Source organism: Pelobates fuscus, chromosome 1 (genome assembly GCF_036172605.1).
Source record: "Pelobates fuscus isolate aPelFus1 chromosome 1, aPelFus1.pri, whole genome shotgun sequence".
In the NCBI taxonomy this organism is placed as follows: Eukaryota; Metazoa; Chordata; class Amphibia; order Anura; family Pelobatidae; genus Pelobates; species Pelobates fuscus.
The window spans coordinates 1,601,128-1,622,063 of NC_086317.1; the positions used below are offsets into that span (position 1 = coordinate 1,601,128).

At 37.5% G+C, this 20,936-nt stretch overlaps 2 protein-coding genes across 7 annotated transcripts in view; both read right to left on the reverse strand.

The window, feature by feature from the left end:
* The window catches only part of CBS (cystathionine beta-synthase), a 494,065-nt gene that overhangs the window by 434,991 nt on the left and 38,138 nt on the right, over positions 1-20,936 (reverse strand). The window lies entirely within an intron of this gene.
* Positions 11,177-20,936, reverse strand: part of HSF2BP (heat shock transcription factor 2 binding protein) — a 115,660-nt gene continuing 105,900 nt past the window's right edge. For all 6 annotated transcript variants that reach the window (XM_063445661.1, XM_063445670.1, XM_063445654.1 and 3 more), the window contains 3 exons: positions 12,782-12,899; positions 12,327-12,430; positions 11,177-11,736 (listed from right to left, as the gene is read on the reverse strand). In XM_063445661.1, coding sequence (XP_063301731.1) covers positions 11,534-11,736; positions 12,327-12,430; positions 12,782-12,899 — 425 coding nt within the window. In that variant the 3' untranslated portion in view covers positions 11,177-11,533. The remainder of the gene's footprint in view (positions 11,737-12,326; positions 12,431-12,781; positions 12,900-20,936) is intronic.

Genomic DNA, 20,936 nt, shown 5'->3' on the forward strand with positions numbered 1-20,936 from the left:
ATATAATGACTAGGCTGAATACTGATCTAGATATTCATTGATATAATGACTAGGCTGAATACTGATCTAGATATTCATTGATATAATGACAAGGCTAAATACTGATCTAGATATTCATTGATATAATGACAAGGCTGAATATTGATCTAGATATTCATTGATATAATGACTAGGCTGAATACTGATCTAGATATTCATTGATATAATGACAAGGCTGAATACTGATCTAGATATTCATTGATATAATGACTAGGCTGAATACTGATCTAGATATTCATTGATATAATGACAAGGCTGAATACTGATCTAGATATTCATTGATATAATGACTAGGCTGAATACTGATCTAGATATTCATTGATATAATGACAAGGCTGAATACTGATCTAGATATTCATTGATATAATGACAAGGCTGAATACTGATCTAGATATTCATTGATATAATGACTAGGCTGAATACTGATCTAGATATTCATTGATATAATGACAAGGCTAAATACTGATCTAGATATTCATTGATATAATGACAAGGCTGAATACTGATCTAGATATTCATTGATATAATGACAAGGCTGAATATTGATCTAGATATTCATTGATATAATGACAAGGCTGAATACTGATCTAGATATTCATTGATATAATGACTAGGCTGAATACTGATCTAGATATTCATTGATATAATGACTAGGCTGAATACTGATCTAGATATTCATTGATATAATGACTAGGCTGAATACTGATCTAGATATTCATTGACATAATGACTAGGCTGAATACTGATCTAGATATTCATTGATATAATGACAAGGCTGAATACTGATCTAGATATTCATTGATATAATGACAAGGCTGAATACTGATCTAGATATTCATTGATATAATGACTAGGCTGAATACTGATCTAGATATTCATTGATATAATGACAAGGCTGAATACTGATCTAGATATTCATTGATATAATGACAAGGCTGAATACTGATCTAGATATTCATTGATATAATGACAAGGCTGAATACTGATCTAGATATTCATTGATATAATGACTAGGCTGAATACTGATCTAGATATTCATTGATATAATGACAAGGCTGAATACTGATCTAGATATTCATTGATATAATGACTAGGCTGAATACTGATCTAGATATTCATTGATATAATGACAAGGCTGAATACTGATCTAGATATTCATTGATATAATGACTAGGCTGAATACTGATCTAGATATTCAATGATATAATGACAAGGCTGAATACTGATCTAGATATTCATTGATATAATGACTAGGCTGAATACTGATCTAGATATTCATTGATATAATGTCAAGTTTGAATACTGATCTAGATATTCATTGATATAATGACTAGACTGAATACTGATCTAGATATTCATTGATATAATGACTAGGCTGAATACTGATCTAGATATTCATTGATATAATGACTAGGCTGAATACTGATCTAGATATTCATTGATATAATGACAAGGCTGAATACTGATCTAGATATTCATTGAGATAATGACAAGGCTGAATACTGATCTAGATATTCATTGATATAATGACTAGGCTGAATACTGATCTAGATATTCATTGATATAATGACAAGGCTGAATACTGATCTAGATATTCATTGATATAATGACTAGGCTGAATACTGATCTAGATATTCATTGATATAATGACTAGGCTGAATACTGATCTAGATATTCATTGATATAATGACTAGGCTGAATACTGATCTAGATATTCATTGATATAATGACAAGGCTAAATACTGATCTAGATATTCATTGATATAATGACAAGGCTGAATATTGATCTAGATATTCATTGATATAATGACTAGGCTGAATACTGATCTAGATATTCATTGATATAATGACAAGGCTGAATACTGATCTAGATATTCATTGATATAATGACTAGGCTGAATACTGATCTAGATATTCATTGATATAATGACAAGGCTGAATACTGATCTAGATATTCATTGATATAATGACTAGGCTGAATACTGATCTAGATATTCATTGATATAATGACAAGGCTGAATACTGATCTAGATATTCATTGATATAATGACAAGGCTGAATACTGATCTAGATATTCATTGATATAATGACTAGGCTGAATACTGATCTAGATATTCATTGATATAATGACAAGGCTAAATACTGATCTAGATATTCATTGATATAATGACAAGGCTGAATACTGATCTAGATATTCATTGATATAATGACAAGGCTGAATATTGATCTAGATATTCATTGATATAATGACAAGGCTGAATACTGATCTAGATATTCATTGATATAATGACTAGGCTGAATACTGATCTAGATATTCATTGATATAATGACTAGGCTGAATACTGATCTAGATATTCATTGATATAATGACTAGGCTGAATACTGATCTAGATATTCATTGATATAATGACTAGGCTGAATACTGATCTAGATATTCATTGATATAATGACAAGGCTGAATACTGATCTAGATATTCATTGATATAATGACAAGGCTGAATACTGATCTAGATATTCATTGATATAATGACTAGGCTGAATACTGATCTAGATATTCATTGATATAATGACAAGGCTGAATACTGATCTAGATATTCATTGATATAATGACAAGGCTGAATACTGATCTAGATATTCATTGATATAATGACAAGGCTGAATACTGATCTAGATATTCATTGATATAATGACTAGGCTGAATACTGATCTAGATATTCATTGATATAATGACAAGGCTGAATACTGATCTAGATATTCATTGATATAATGACTAGGCTGAATACTGATCTAGATATTCATTGATATAATGACAAGGCTGAATACTGATCTAGATATTCATTGATATAATGACTAGGCTGAATACTGATCTAGATATTCAATGATATAATGACAAGGCTGAATACTGATCTAGATATTCATTGATATAATGACTAGGCTGAATACTGATCTAGATATTCATTGATATAATGTCAAGTTTGAATACTGATCTAGATATTCATTGATATAATGACTAGACTGAATACTGATCTAGATATTCATTGATATAATGACTAGGCTGAATACTGATCTAGATATTCATTGATATAATGACTAGGCTGAATACTGATCTAGATATTCATTGATATAATGACAAGGCTGAATACTGATCTAGATATTCATTGATATAATGACTAGGCTGAATACTGATCTAGATATTCATTGATATAATGACTAGGCTGAATACTGATCTAGATATTCATTGATATAATGACTAGGCTGAATACTGATCTAGATATTCATTGATATAATGACTAGACTGAATACTGATCTAGATATTCATTGATATAATGACTAGGCTGAATACTGATCTAGATATTCATTGATATAATGACTAGGCTGAATACTGATCTAGATATTCATTGATATAATGACAAGGCTGAATACTGATCTAGATATTCATAGATGTAATGACTAGGCTGAATACTGATCTAGATATTCATTGATATAATGACAAGGCTGAATACTGATCTAGATATTCATTGATATAATGACTAGGCTGAATACTGATCTAGATATTCATTGATATAATGACTAGGCTGAATACTGATCTAGATATTCATTGATATAATGACAAGGCTGAATACTGATCTAGATATTCATTGATATAATGACTAGGCTGAATATTGATCTAGATATTCATTGATATAATGACAAGGCTGAATATTGATCTAGATATTCATTGATATAATGACTATGCTGAATACTGATCTAGATATTTATTGATATAATGACTAAGCTGAATACTGATCTAGATATTCATTGATATAATGACTAGGCTGAATACTGATCTAGATATTCATTGACATAATGACTAGGCTGAATACTGATCTAGATATTCATTGATATAATGACAAGGCTGAATATTGATCTAGATATTCATTGATATAATGACTAGGCTGAATACTGATCTAGATATTCATTGATATAATGACTAGGCTGAATACTGATCTAGATATTCATTGATATAATGACTAGGCTGAATACTGATCTAGATATTCATTGATATAATGACAAGGCTGAATACTGATCTAGATATTCATTGATATAATACTGATCTAGATATTCATTGATATAATACTGATCTAGATATTCATTGATATAATGTCAAGGCTGAATACTGATCTAGATATTCATTGATATAATGACTAGGCTGAATACTGATCTAGATATTCATTGATATAATGACAAGGCTGAATACTGATCTAGATATTCATTGATATAATGACAAGGCTGAATATTGATCTAGATATTCATTGATATAATGACTAGGCTGAATACTGATCTAGATATTCATTGATATAATGACAAGGCTGAATACTGATCTAGATATTCATTGATATAATGACTAGGCAGAATACTGATCTAGATATTCATTGATATAATGACTAGGCAGAATACTGATCTAGATATTCATTGATATAATGACAAGGCTGAATACTGATCTAGATATTCATTGATATAATGACAAGGCTGAATACTGATCTAGATATTCATTGATATAATGACTAGGCTGAATACTGATCTAGATATTCATTGATATAATGACAAGGCTGAATACTGATCTAGATATTCATTGATATAATGACTAGGCTGAATACGGATCTAGATATTCATTGATATAATGACTAGGCTGAATACTGATCTAGATATTCATTGATATAATGACTAGACTGAATACGGATCTAGATATTCATTGATGTAATGACTAGGCTGAATACTGATCTAGATATTCATTGATATAATGACTAGGCTGAATACTGATCTAGATATTCATTGATATAATGACAAGGCTGAATATTGATCTAGATATTCATTGATATAATGACTAGGCTGAATACTGATCTAGAAATTCATTGATATAATGACTAGGCTAAATACTGATCTAGATATTCATTGATATAATGACTAGGCTGAATACTGATCTAGATATTCATTGATATAATGACTAGGCTGAATACTGATCTAGATATTCATTGATATAATGACTAGGCTGAATACTGATCTAGATGTTCATTGATATAATGACTAGGCTGAATACTGATCTAGATATTCATTGATATAATGACTAGGCTGAATACTGATCTAGATATTCATTGATATAATGACTAGGCTGAATACTGATCTAGATATTCATTGATATAATGACTAGGCTGAATACTGATCTAGATATTCATTGAGATAATGACAAGGCTGAATACTGATCTAGATATTCATTGAGATAATGACAAGGCTGAATACTGATCTAGATATTCATTGATATAATGACTAGGCTGAATACTGATCTAGATATTCATTGATATAATGACAAGGCTGAATACTGATCTAGATATTCATTGATATAATGACTAGGCTGAATACTGATCTAGATATTCATTGATATAATGACTAGGCTGAATACTGATCTAGATATTCATTGATATAATGACTAGGCTGAATACTGATCTAGATATTCATTGATATAATGACAAGGCTAAATACTGATCTAGATATTCATTGATATAATGACAAGGCTGAATATTGATCTAGATATTCATTGATATAATGACTAGGCTGAATACTGATCTAGATATTCATTGATATAATGACAAGGCTGAATACTGATCTAGATATTCATTGATATAATGACTAGGCTGAATACTGATCTAGATATTCATTGATATAATGACAAGGCTGAATACTGATCTAGATATTCATTGATATAATGACTAGGCTGAATACTGATCTAGATATTCATTGATATAATGACAAGGCTGAATACTGATCTAGATATTCATTGATATAATGACAAGGCTGAATACTGATCTAGATATTCATTGATATAATGACTAGGCTGAATACTGATCTAGATATTCATTGATATAATGACAAGGCTGAATACTGATCTAGATATTCATTGATATAATGACAAGGCTGAATATTGATCTAGATATTCATTGATATAATGACAAGGCTGAATACTGATCTAGATATTCATTGATATAATGACAAGGCTGAATACTGATCTAGATATTCATTGATATAATGACTAGGCTGAATACTGATCTAGATATTCATTGATATAATGACAAGGCTAAATACTGATCTAGATATTCATTGATATAATGACAAGGCTGAATACTGATCTAGATATTCATTGATATAATGACTAGGCTGAATACTGATCTAGATATTCATTGATATAATGACAAGGCTAAATACTGATCTAGATATTCATTGATATAATGACTAGGCTGAATATTGATCTAGATATTCATTGATATAATGACAAGGCTGAATACTGATCTAGATATTCATTGATATAATGACTAGGCTGAATACTGATCTAGATATTCATTGATATAATGACAAGGCTGAATACTGATCTAGATATTCATTGATATAATGACAAGGCTGAATATTGATCTAGATATTCATTGATATAATGACTAGGCTGAATACTGATCTAGATATTCATTGATATAATGACAAGGCTGAATATTGATCTAGATATTCATTGATATAATGATTAGGCTGAATACTGATCTAGATATTCATTGATATAATGACTAGGCTGAATACTGATCTAGATATTCATTGATATAATGACTAGGCTGAATACTGATCTAGATATTCATTGATATAATGACTAGGCTGAATACTGATCTAGATATTCATTGATATAATGACTAGGCTGAATACTGATCTAGATATTCATTGATATAATGACTAGGCTGAATACTGATCTAGATATTCACTGATATAATGACTAGGCTGAATACTGATCTAGATATTCATTGATATAATGACTAGGCTGAATACTGATCTAGATATTCATTGATATAATGACTAGGCTGAATACTGATCTAGATATTCATTGATATAATGACAAGGCTAAATACTGATCTAGATATTCATTGATATAATGACTAGGCTGAATACTGATCTAGATATTCATTGATATAATGCCTAGGCTGAATACTGATCTAGATATTCATTGATATAATGACTAGGCTGAATACTGATCTAGATATTCATTGATATAATGACTATGCTGAATACTGATCTAGATATTCATTGATATAATGACTAGGCTGAATACTGATCTAGATATTCATTGATATAATGACTAGGCTGAATACTGATCTAGATATTCATTGATATAATGACTAGGCTGAATACTGATCTAGATATTCATTGACATAATGACTAGGCTGAATACTGATATAGATATTCATTGATATAATGACAAGGCTGAATACTGATCTAGATATTCATTGATATAATGAGTAGGCTGAATACTGATCTAGATATTCATTGATATAATGACTAGGCTGAATACGGATCTAGATATTTATTGATATAATGACTAGGCTGAATACTGATCTAGATGTTCATTGATATAATGACTAGGCTGAATACTGATCTAGATATTCATTGATATAATGACTAGGCTGAATACTGATCTAGATATTCATTGATATAATGACTAGGCTGAATACTGATCTAGATATTCATTGATATAATGACTAGGCTGAATACTGATCTAGATATTCATTGATATAATGACAAGGCTGAATACTGATCTAGATATTCATTGAGATAATGACAAGGCTGAATATTGATCTAGATATTCTTTGATATAATGACTAGGCTGAATACTGATCTAGATATTCATTGATATAATGACAAGGCTGAATACTGATCTAGATATTCATTGATATAATGACTAGGCTGAATACTGATCTAGATATTCATTGATATAATGACAAGGCTGAATACTGATCTAGATATTCATTGATATAATGACTAGGCTGAATACTGATCTAGATATTCATTGATATAATGACAAGGCTGAATACTGATCTAGATATTCATTGATATAATGACAAGGCTGAATACTGATCTAGATATTCATTGATATAATGACTAGGCTGAATACTGATCTAGATATTCATTGATATAATGACAAGGCTGAATACTGATCTAGATATTCATTGATATAATGACAAGGCTGAATATTGATCTAGATATTCATTGATATAATGACAAGGCTGAATACTGATCTAGATATTCATTGATATAATGACAAGGCTGAATACTGATCTAGATATTCATTGATATAATGACTAGGCTGAATACTGATCTAGATATTCATTGATATAATGACAAGGCTAAATACTGATCTAGATATTCATTGATATAATGACAAGGCTGAATACTGATCTAGATATTCATTGATATAATGACTAGGCTGAATACTGATCTAGATATTCATTGATATAATGACAAGGCTAAATACTGATCTAGATATTCATTGATATAATGACTAGGCTGAATATTGATCTAGATATTCATTGATATAATGACAAGGCTGAATACTGATCTAGATATTCATTGATATAATGACTAGGCTGAATACTGATCTAGATATTCATTGATATAATGACAAGGCTGAATACTGATCTAGATATTCATTGATATAATGACAAGGCTGAATACTGATCTAGATATTCATTGATATAATGACTAGGCTGAATACTGATCTAGATATTCATTGATATAATGACAAGGCTGAATATTGATCTAGATATTCATTGATATAATGATTAGGCTGAATACTGATCTAGATATTCATTGATATAATGACTAGGCTGAATACTGATCTAGATATTCATTGATATAATGACTAGGCTGAATACTGATCTAGATATTCATTGATATAATGACTAGGCTGAATACTGATCTAGATATTCATTGATATAATGACTAGGCTGAATACTGATCTAGATATTCATTGATATAATGACTAGGCTGAATACTGATCTAGATATTCTTTGATATAATGACTAGGCTGAATACTGATCTAGATATTCATTGATATAATGACAAGGCTGAATACTGATCTAGATATTCATTGATATAATGACTAGGCTGAATACTGATCTAGATATTCATTGATATAATGACAAGGCTGAATACTGATCTAGATATTCATTGATATAATGACTAGGCTGAATACTGATCTAGATATTCATTGATATAATGACAAGGCTGAATACTGATCTAGATATTCATTGATATAATGACAAGGCTGAATACTGATCTAGATATTCATTGATATAATGACTAGGCTGAATACTGATCTAGATATTCATTGATATAATGACAAGGCTGAATACTGATCTAGATATTCATTGATATAATGACAAGGCTGAATATTGATCTAGATATTCATTGATATAATGACAAGGCTGAATACTGATCTAGATATTCATTGATATAATGACAAGGCTGAATACTGATCTAGATATTCATTGATATAATGACTAGGCTGAATACTGATCTAGATATTCATTGATATAATGACAAGGCTAAATACTGATCTAGATATTCATTGATATAATGACAAGGCTGAATACTGATCTAGATATTCATTGATATAATGACTAGGCTGAATACTGATCTAGATATTCATTGATATAATGACAAGGCTAAATACTGATCTAGATATTCATTGATATAATGACTAGGCTGAATATTGATCTAGATATTCATTGATATAATGACAAGGCTGAATACTGATCTAGATATTCATTGATATAATGACTAGGCTGAATACTGATCTAGATATTCATTGATATAATGACAAGGCTGAATACTGATCTAGATATTCATTGATATAATGACAAGGCTGAATACTGATCTAGATATTCATTGATATAATGACTAGGCTGAATACTGATCTAGATATTCATTGATATAATGACAAGGCTGAATATTGATCTAGATATTCATTGATATAATGATTAGGCTGAATACTGATCTAGATATTCATTGATATAATGACTAGGCTGAATACTGATCTAGATATTCATTGATATAATGACTAGGCTGAATACTGATCTAGATATTCATTGATATAATGACTAGGCTGAATACTGATCTAGATATTCATTGATATAATGACTAGGCTGAATACTGATCTAGATATTCATTGATATAATGACTAGGCTGAATACTGATCTAGATATTCATTGATATAATGACTAGGCTGAATACGGATCTAGATATTTATTGATATAATGACTAGGCTGAATACTGATCTAGATATTCATTGATATAATGACAAGGCTGAATACTGATCTAGATATTTAAGTGTTCTTGCATAGCAAGACCACTTAATGTTATCTCACATATATATTATTCTTATTATAGCCAAATTTGCCACCCTAACTCCTCCCACAGTTTTTACACTACATAGACAAAAATATACCAAAACGTGCAGATTGTTCCCGATCGGATTGCTATTACTTTGTGGAACGTTTCGCCGAATGGTTCTCGGAATATCGTCGTTCTTGTGGCGATATTTGTCCCATAGGAATGAATGGCAAAGCTAGAGTGGGAGCTGGCAAAAGCTGAAAAATCAGGACATGATTTCTAAACTTCCACCACTCCCTCATTTTCAGGCCCACCTACACAAATCTTATATCAAAACGTTCAGCTATCCCTGCTGCCACTAAAAATGTCCACAGCTAAGCCATAGTCCTGATAGTTTTCACAATATGACCATTTGTTTGCAACTCACACCATCCATTGACATTCATTGAAACTCCACTCTGCAAAGCTCACATTTGAAGGGCAATTTCTAAACTGCGACTGTGCCTTCATTGTTAATATTGCAGAGACATACTATGCATCAAAATGTAGGTCTGGGTCTTGTGATTATCACAATATAAAGCTCTTCGTTGTAGGATTTATAGTTTTTAAAATACGACCGTTTGAAGATGGCAACAGCAAAAATACTCTGATCTGTGCCAGGCTGCAGCAGCACGTGATGTCATAGACAGGGCCTTTTGCACCTGCTAATGTTTTTATAAATGTATGTTTTAATGTAACTGTGAACACTTTGGGCAACAACGTTGCAATTAAATGTGCTATATAAATAATAACAGTTACTCCGCCCACTCCAGTTGTAGACTACTGGTGGAGGCAAGAACACTTCACACAATTTCCCCAGAAATTGTAGCTTTTCTAGTTATTGATATAATGATTAGGTTGAATATTGATCTGTATCCTTGGCGTAAGGATTTTAAATAAGGATAATAGAGTTACGTCAGATTACTATCCCCACTGTGTTGTACTTTGCGTTAGAAACATGCCAAGCGGGTGAAGTCATCCCCAAGTGATATTATCAATCATAATGAAAACATGAACACAGTAAAATGTAAGTTTATTGATTATTATGTATAAAAACAAAACAAAAAAAACACAACATTTTGCAAACAAAACAGAGCTATATTGGTGTCAGTAAACGTAATGCATTTAAATAGTGAATGTGATAAACACATCATTAACTGGAATGCTGAACAGGACTTGTAACTAAGCAGGAGTGACCTCACATGCAGGGAGTGACATCACAAGTAGGGAGTGACACATGCAAGTGGTGACATCACACAGGAATTTGGATATCCCCACATTACCCCTCTTTCTCTAGCCTCTTCATTTCCTCCAGCAGTTCACAGGCCAATGCCTGGAGCTCGGTGCTGCGGCTATGTGATAGCTCCATGATCCGTGGCATGAATTTGTGAAGCTCATTCTGGAAGTGTCTTAGGCTATCTGACTCGAGCACCACAGACTGGAAGAGGCGCATCGTGTGCAGACACACTTCAAGATCAGGATCTGGGGAGAGAACATGCATTTAAAGTCATTAGTATATCTGAGAAATAGGGACAGGGAAAGGGACAGAGCGTTGTGGGAAGAGGAGGAAAGTGCTAGGTGTAAGGGGGAGACACTGGTTAATAGATAAAGCCTTACTCCAACCACCATAACCACTACAGATGGTGAGAGTTCCCTTGCACTGTTCCCTGGTAAGCGCGTTGTCCTCTAACCTGGGTCTCCACAGGCTCCTGCTCTGAAGGCAGATTTATGACATCTTTCCTCTGCTGAGCAGCAAAGGTAAGATGTCAATCCTGCCACTCATTGATTGGCTGAGAGTGTCCGCTGACTACATTTGCCAGGAAGCATTTTTCCAGGCTGGCCAATGAGAGGGATTAATCAAAACTGCCATCTCCATAACCACTTCAAATCACTGACATGGTCCCGATGCTAGCTGGAGAGAATACATAGCATGGCGAGGTATTTCTTCACATTTAAGGGTTGCTTGTGGTTGTCAGCTTGGGCTCTGGATGCAAAGCGCGTGGCCGCACACGTAGACATGAAAGGGGACCTTTACACGCTATGTACAATAATGATATAATTATTAGACTTACCCGTTAATAGTATCTGGAGCTGTGATATGAACGGCAAGCTCTGACTCAACCAGGACAGGCCTTTACGATTAATCGAGACATTATATAGACACATCAGCATGACACTGACAGAGAGAGAGCGAGACAACATTATACCGAGAGAGACATTATACTGAGAGAGAATCATCAACATTACACAGAGAGAGACATTACACTGAGAGAGACAGACAGAAAGAGAGGGACATCAACATTACACTGAGAGGGAGATAGACAGAGACATCAACATCACCAAGGGACACCAGGGAATGGGGCGGAGCGCAGACAGTCACATTATATAGAGATATTCATCCTCACTCTGACTGGGGGGGTGAGCCGCGCACAGTCACATTATATAGAAATATTTATCCACACTCTGATCTGACCGGGGGAGGGGGGGAGGGGAGACAGTCACATTATATAGAGATATTTGTCCTCACACTCTTAGACGGCTGCAGGTCCCTGGTCTGATGGCCCCAAGAAGGCAGATCCAGGTCTCCAGAAGGTCTTGGCACAAATTCACCAAAAGGTCACGTCCACATGGAACAGCTGCCACATCTATAGAATAAATAGGCATCCACATACAGAGGTATCAACCTAGATATTAATTTCGACATTTATAGAGCACCATCTCATTCCACAGAGCTTCACAATATTATAAGAGGGGGAAATTTAACATTAAATTAAACAATTACAAAATGTTATAGGAACAATAGGTGGAGGAGGACCTTGCTCAAAAGAGCTTACAGTCTAGACAAGGCAGAGGCAACCTTCGGCACTCCAGATGTTTTGGACTACACCTCCCATGATGCTTTGCTTTGCTAGCATTATGGGTGTCAGAGCATTATGGGGGACGTAGTCCACAACATATGGAGTGCCGAAGGTTGCCTACCCCTGGGTCTCTAGAGCAGGGGTTCCCAACCCGTGGTACAATTCAATGCCCCAAGGGGTACGCGGAAATAAAACCGTAATGGCAGAGGTGCAACCGCACTGCACGGGTTGGGGACCGCAAGGTGAGTGGGTCCATTGCTAGGTCTATGCACTCAGGGCCACCCAATGAACATGTGCCATTAAGGTTCCAGTAGTGCGCTGCCGCACTTTAATAGCGAGACCAGGCCCCTTCTAACTTGCACGGAGTGCTGGGAGGAAGTGAAAGTGAAACTATAATTTCCTCCCAGCTGTAACATCAAGCCGTGCGGGAAGGGGCCGTGAAGGAGGGCGGAGCAGACCAGGAGAGGAGATAGCCTTCCCAACAGGCCCAGCCAGCAAAAGGTGTGTGTTTTGGGTGTCAGTATGTATGTAGTGTTTGTATCTGTGTGTGAGTGTATCTGTGTGTGTCAGTGTGTATATATGTAGGTCTTTGCATCTGTGTGTGCCAATGTGTGCATATCTGTATGTCAGTGTGTGTGCACGCACGTGTGTGTATCTGTATGTCTGTATCCAAGGATGTCCTTTCCCCTACCCAGAGTCTCAGTCAGCGCAGTCTTCAGTGATTATAGCAGGATAAAGTTATATAGCTCTTTCTCCCAGATATTAGCCGAGACTTAATGCTGGAAGTAGACTGGTTTATTCAGGCAAGGTACACTCAATTTATTAGGCATGTGCATGGGGAAAATTTTCGGTTCGGCATTCCGAAATTTGGGACTTCGGCAATTCGGCACTTCAACACTTCGGAACTTCGACACTCCAGAAATTCGTCAACTTCGGAACTTCTCTTGCAACCGCTTAGTAGATAACTCCATAATTTCCATGGTATTAGGGAGTTATCTACCAAAAAGCTGAAAGACCTAAATTGGTCTTTCAGCCAAATTTACTAATACTAAGTAAAAATGACTTAGTATTAGTAAATTTTGCCCCTACTCGCTATACCGCAGAATGAGCACTTCCGTTTGTGGTTTCTTTGTAGTTAATGAACCAGGGGGGTGGTCGGTAGTTTGAATACTGAATCAGGGAAAAGAATTTCGAGTTCGGTGAAACAAAATAAGGGGCTCTTTCCAATAGATGATTAATAGGGAGTTCATCACATCGCTCACATATGCCCCTAATGACCCGGATGCCTCGTTCTGGGCGTCACTAGAAACGTTAACTACCATTAGTGGCGGAGGTGTACTCATCGTGGGGGGAGACTTTAATGCGGTACCGAACCCGGCGCTAGATGGGAGCACCAAACCAGGGACCGTCAGGACACAGAGCAAGAGGACGACAGGACAAGCTACTACACAACTACTTAACAAGAACAGGCCTACTAGACGCATGGATACTACGCCACCCTAGCACCAAAGATTACACTTTCTACTCCACACCACACTTACTCTTAAAGGGAAACTCCAGTGCCAGGAAAACGATCCGTTTTCCTGGCACTGGAGGGTCCCTCTCCCTCCCACCCCCCAATCCCCAGTTGCTGAAGGGGTGAAAACCCCTTCAGTGACTTACCAGAGGCAGCGACAGGTCCCACGTCGCTGCTTCCTCCTCCCCCGCCGCTCCTCCTTCTGCTTATGTCGGCCGGTGGGCGAGACTGATCACGCCCGCAATACCGCACATGCGCATTAGCGCACCCCATAGGAAAGCATTGAAAATGAATTTCAATGCTTCCCTATGGGGAATAGAGCGACGCTGGAGGTCCTCACACAGCGTGAGGACGTCCAGCGACGCTCTAGCACAGAAAACCTGTAATAGACAGCCACTAGGGGAGAACTTAACCCTGCAAGGTAATTATTGCAGTTTAAAAAACACTGCAATAATTACACTTGCAGGGTTAAGGGTAGTGGGAGTTGGCACCCAGACCACTCCAATGGGCAGAAGTGGTCTGGGTGCCTGGAGTGTCCCTTTAAATCGATAACAATTTTCTTAAACGGCACGGGCATGCATAAGGTCATACACACAGAGGTCAATAGCATAACATGGTCTGATCATGCAGACATAGCGGTTACACTCGGCAAAATGCAATACAGCTTAAACTAGCATCGCCTATTTCACACAAAACTAACATGTATCCCACAATGGATTTGGCAGCCCATTAGTCAGTTATTAGGGGCCACCTGATAAAACTAGCTACCTATAAAAAAACAACGCAAAACAAACCTTTCATTAGAGCTATAATCAGCCCTGACAAAGGCTGAACTACAACACAAAGCGAACCCAACTAATGCTGAAGCCGCTGACCCAAATACCTTACACCACTCTATCCCAATTATCTCCAGGACAGAGAGGAGGTATTGTGATGCATTGCGGGATTGTAAGCTTGAGATTGGTCAATGTCCAATATGTTTCCCAGTCTTCCATCTGGTCCCCTAGGGGAGTTTCCACCAGGTGGGAGACCTGCATAAAAGCCGGGCAGGTAACCCCAGTAAATCAGTTCTGCTTGACCCTCAAACGAAGTGTCGTCTCGTTCTTGGGGGGAATTGGATTGTATGCTGTTACAGTGCGACTACCAGGAGTGTAAGCTGTTCGTATGGTTTTTCCTGTTCGGCTGTTTACAGCATTCGTGTGTTTCCTGTTCGGGAGTTTGGAGCATTCCCCTGGTTCCAGTTCGGGAGATTGGTGAATTAATGTGTTTGCAGTTCGGTAGATTGGGGAATTCATGTGTTTGCAATTAGGGAGATTGGCAATTGCAGTAACTGTCTGTGCATCTGAAAAGGGGAATATTGCCTAAACGGTTTTTAACCTCTTGTGTGCAAAACGGTCCGTTACAAGGTTCCCCTGGTGATCATGACACCTATACTCAATTCCACAGCCCAGGTCAGCAGAATTGCGACTCACACTATTGCAAGATGTAAAAACTTACCAAGTGTCTCACATACGATAGACTTTAATTAGCGGCATTGCAGAACTTCTAGAAGCCCCACTCTGCTATGTCTACATCAATTAAGCAGGTAAAAGTTTTGGAGTGGATTCCAGGTGTGGCATTCGCATTTGGAAGTGGTTGCTGTGAACTCACAACATGTGGTCAAAGCAAGTGTAACAGGCCATCCTGAGGCTGCAAAATGTTTTATTTTTTTGTAAATAAATATACATCAGAAAGATACCAGGAAAATTAGGAGTAGCCAAATCAACAGTTTGGTACATTCTGAGGGAAAAAGAAAAGGCACTGGTGAGCTCTGCAACACAAAAAGGCCTGGACATCTGTGACTATCTCCCCTCTCCAAGTGAGTTTGCCACGAGCTCCTGGAGGAGCCTGCTTGCCAGCCTCCTGCCCACAGACTATGGGCCATGCAGGGAAACTTGACCGACTGTTAGCACTGATTTCCCTGGAACTGTTTTGGACATGGGGCCATGCTTGCGGTCGGTCAAAACTATGACTTACAGGAAATTCCTGAATCCCTGAACCGATCTGGGTGATTGTTGGATATGTTGTTCACCCAGATCGGGGCTATCAGGGGATGCAACTTTTTTTTTATGGGTTTTATGTGTTCTTACGGTACTTTTTGGGGTTTCATAAAATTGTATGTTTTTCTGTGCTTGGAGATAATTGGGTTAGATTAGTACAGTTCCTGATTCAATTATCTCCCAAGCACAGATGAGGGATTCTATTGTTTGTGTATGGGAGTGTCTCACTGTATGACTCTGTTTTTATTGGTTTGTTCACTTTGTGTCCCTGTGCCCAACAAGGTCCACCTGGGTGTCACCCTTGTTGGGAAACTTGCATGAAAGGCCAGTGTGCCTCCATTAAAAATCCATTCCAGCTTACACTCCAAAACTGTGTCGTCCTGTTTTTGGAGGGAAAGAAGATTTGCTCCTGTGTCTGCTGTTCCAGCTTACAGGAGAGTCAACGGGAAAAGTCCTTGTAAGGACTAGAGCTAATTCCCCATCTGGTTCCAGAGTTCCCAGGACTGAGTGTCGTACAGTGCCTGGAGGTGTCAGAGCTAATTTCCCCTTCGGCTCCAGGAGGGAGGTGGCGGTTTCAGGGCCCCAGTCAAGCTACGGCGACTGAGGGCAAGAAGTACTGTGGCTTGTCCCCTAGTCCAGCTTGGAAGCGGTCCTTTGGCGGAGGTACCCAGTCGGGGTGCCAGGTGATCCATGGAAGACAACAGTAGTAGGTGATCGTAGGATCATTTCCATGGTAAAGAAAACTCTCACAACATTCAGCCAAGTGAAGAAAACTCTTCAGGAGGTAGCCATATCATTATCCAAGTCTACTATAAAGACAAGACTTCACAAACGCAAATACAGATCTGTTCACCACAAGGTGTAAATAAGCCTCAAGAATAGAAAGGCCAGATTAGTCAAAAAACACCTCAAATAGTCAGTTCCGGAACGGCTTTCTTTGGACGGCTTAAACGAAGATCAACCTGAATCAGAATGATGGTAAGTAAGAAAAAAAAAGTTAAAAAAAAATAAAGTATGGAGCAGACTTGGTACAGTTCATGATCCGAAGCTTCCCACAACTGTAAACATGGTGGGCATGCATGGCTTCTAATGGCACTGGGTCTCTAGTGTTTATTGATCATGTGACAGAAGCAGCTGGATGAATTATGAAGTGTTATGGATATACTGTCTGCTCAGATTCAGCCAAATTCAACTAAGTTGATTGGACGGTGCTTCACTTTACAGATGGACAATGACCTAAAACATGCGAAAGTGGAATGTTCTGCAATGGATGAGTCAGTCATCTGATCTCAACCAGATTGAGCATGCATTTCACTTGCTCAAGTCAAAACTTAAGGCAGAAAGGACCACGAACAAACAACTGAAAACAGCTGCAGTAAAAGCCTGGCAAGCATCACAAAGGAGGAAACCCAGCGTTCAGTGATGTCCATATGTTCCAGACTTCAAGCAGTCATTGACTGCAAAGGGTTTTCGACAAAGTATTAAAAATGTACATTTTATTTATGTGTTAATTTGTCCAATTGCATGTATGAAATTGGTTGCAATTCCAAAACGTTACATTCAATATTTTTGTTCGACCCCTTGAAATTGTCAGGATCGACACATGTATCCAATACGCAGAGTGCAAAATATAGTAGAACGTATAGCGGGCCTTAGAATGGCCGGACTAATGTCTAGAAAGAACAAAGAATGGTCAGGGACAAGCCTAGGGAGCCAGAAGACAGGTAAACAAATGTAACAGAACCGCTTGGCAACCCGACCGGGTACCTTCTGTTGACGGATGCTCCTCGTGCTTTCCGAGGGCTCCAAGCACTCCACCTGACACCATAACCACTGCAGACCCCACGAACCGCCGGGGTCCCACCGTATCCACCCACTCTGGACCCAAGACGAGCGTCCAGCTTCCAGTAGGTCGACCTCTCCGAATTCCAGAGAGCAGGAACAAGAACAAGCTCTTACAAGAGCTTACTCTGGGGAGTATAGTGATTATAGCAATCCCCAGAGTGTAGGCAGTTCTCCAATCCCCCAAACGTGAGCCGAAACTTCATGAAGGTACAAGATGATCTGTTTAATGAGCACACAGGACTTTCTTATATACACACACACACACATTTTCCCACCAGGTTACCACCCACGTGGACCTTGTGGTACACAGGACACAAAGTAACAATAGCCAATCAACACAGTACAGTACATTCAGACACTCCCAGCTAAGGCACACAAACCCTCCCATCTGCCTGTGATACAATTACTGAACACAATGGGCTAACTTAATTATCACAGGCAGAAAATATACAGTTTTTACCTAAAACACAGAAACACCCCAAAACAGCAACACATCCCCATAAATCCTCATACATCCCTGGATAGCCCTGATCTGGGTGAACAACATATCCAAAAATCACCTAGATCAGAGCAGGGGTTCAAAAGTTTTATGAAAGTCGTATTTGACCGACCGCAAGCATGGCTTTCATGCCCAAAGCAGTTCCACAGATTTAGGCTGTGCGGCCGGTCTATCTTCTCCTCTATCCTGGAGATAATTGGCTTACATGAGTGTGGAAGCCAATTATCTCCAGGTACAGGAAATATCTCTAAGTCCAAAAACTGTTACAAAAACCACATAAGAATACATAACTCATATAATACAATAGAAAGGTATGGAACCAGAGTGTAATGATATTGATGTTACAAAGTTTTGGAGTCCAGTAGCCAGATCAGCAATGTTTTCTGCCAGAGGTAGCCACTCGTTACCCAGGTGGTTGAGCCCCTGAGCCTTGAGTGGCCTTCTGGTCTTAAGCAGAGATGGGAGACTGGAACAGAGAGATGATAATCGTAGTGAGGCAAGCCGAGGTCAGTGGGAAGGAGAAGCAGCAAAGTCAAAACGGTCCAAAATCAGCAACAGGTAGGCGAAACAGGAACAAGCTTGATTAGAGAGTACAGGAACCACAATAATCTGGCAAAGGTACAGAGACAGGAAGTGGCTTTTATAGGCCAAGAACCAGACACATGACCAGACACAGCTGAAGAGACTTGTCACTGATACCAATGCTGTAGAGTCAAGGTTACCAGATCTCAGTTACATTTGTAAAAGGCAGGCTGGTGTACTGGTAAGGAAGAGGTTTAGCAGCATGTAAACCAGGGTTCGAAACCCAGCAGAGTCAGTTCCTCACATTACTCCCACCTCTACAGGCGCAGCCTCTGGATGCCCTATTTCCTGGTTTAGCAGGGTACTGTGCATGGAAAGACTGAAGAAGATCAGGAGCATGAATATTGTCCACTGGTTCCCACGATCTATCTTCTTCACCATAGCCTTTCCAATGAACCAAATACTGAAGCTTGTTGCGGAATATCCTGGAGTCAAGAATTTTTTCCACCTCGTATTCATCTTCACCATCCACGAGGACTGGTGGTGGGGCAGGCAGGGCTCGACCAGGGAAAGTATTTTCATGAAAAGGTTTAAGCAGTGCAACGTGAAACACCGGATGTATTTTCATGGAATCTGGAAGTTGCAGACGGAAGGTGACAGCATTGATCTGAGCGATAATCTCAAAAGGTCCCATGAACTTTTGACCCAATTTATGAGAAGGAATCCTAAGCTTAAGATTCTTTGTTGACAGCCAAACCTTGTCACCAACATGATAAACTGGGGCCTCCTTTCTATGCCTATCAGCAGCTCTTTTGTAACATTCCTGAGCCTCCAAAAGAGTCTTCTTCAACAGTTCTTGGGAATCTCGTAAGGCGGTTAGCCGGTCAGTGACTGCAGGAATGGAAGTAGTAATTGGGAGACTCACTAGAAAGGTTGGATGGTAACCATAATTATCAAAAAATGGGCTCAGAGAAGTGGAGCAGTGTTGGGCATTGTTATAGGCAAATTCCGCCGTGGGTAGAAAATCCAGCCAGTCATCCTGCAGGTAACTAATATAGCACCGCAAATATTGTTCTAAAGTCTGGTTGGTTCGCTCAGTCTGTCCATTACTTTGTGGATGAAAAGCTGACGACAGATTTACACTAATACCTAGAATAGAACAAAAATATTTCCAAAAATGAGATGTAAACTGCACTCCCCTGTCAGAAATTACTTCATCAGGCACTCCATGCAAGCAAAATATTTTCCGAATAACTAGGTCAGCAGTCTGTTTAGCAGAAGGGAGACCACGAGCTGGTATGAAATGACTCATCTTAGTTAACCGGTCCACAACAACAAGAATGGTAGTGTGTTCCTTAAAGGGAGGTAGTTCCACAATAAAGTCCATGGATATAGATCCCCAG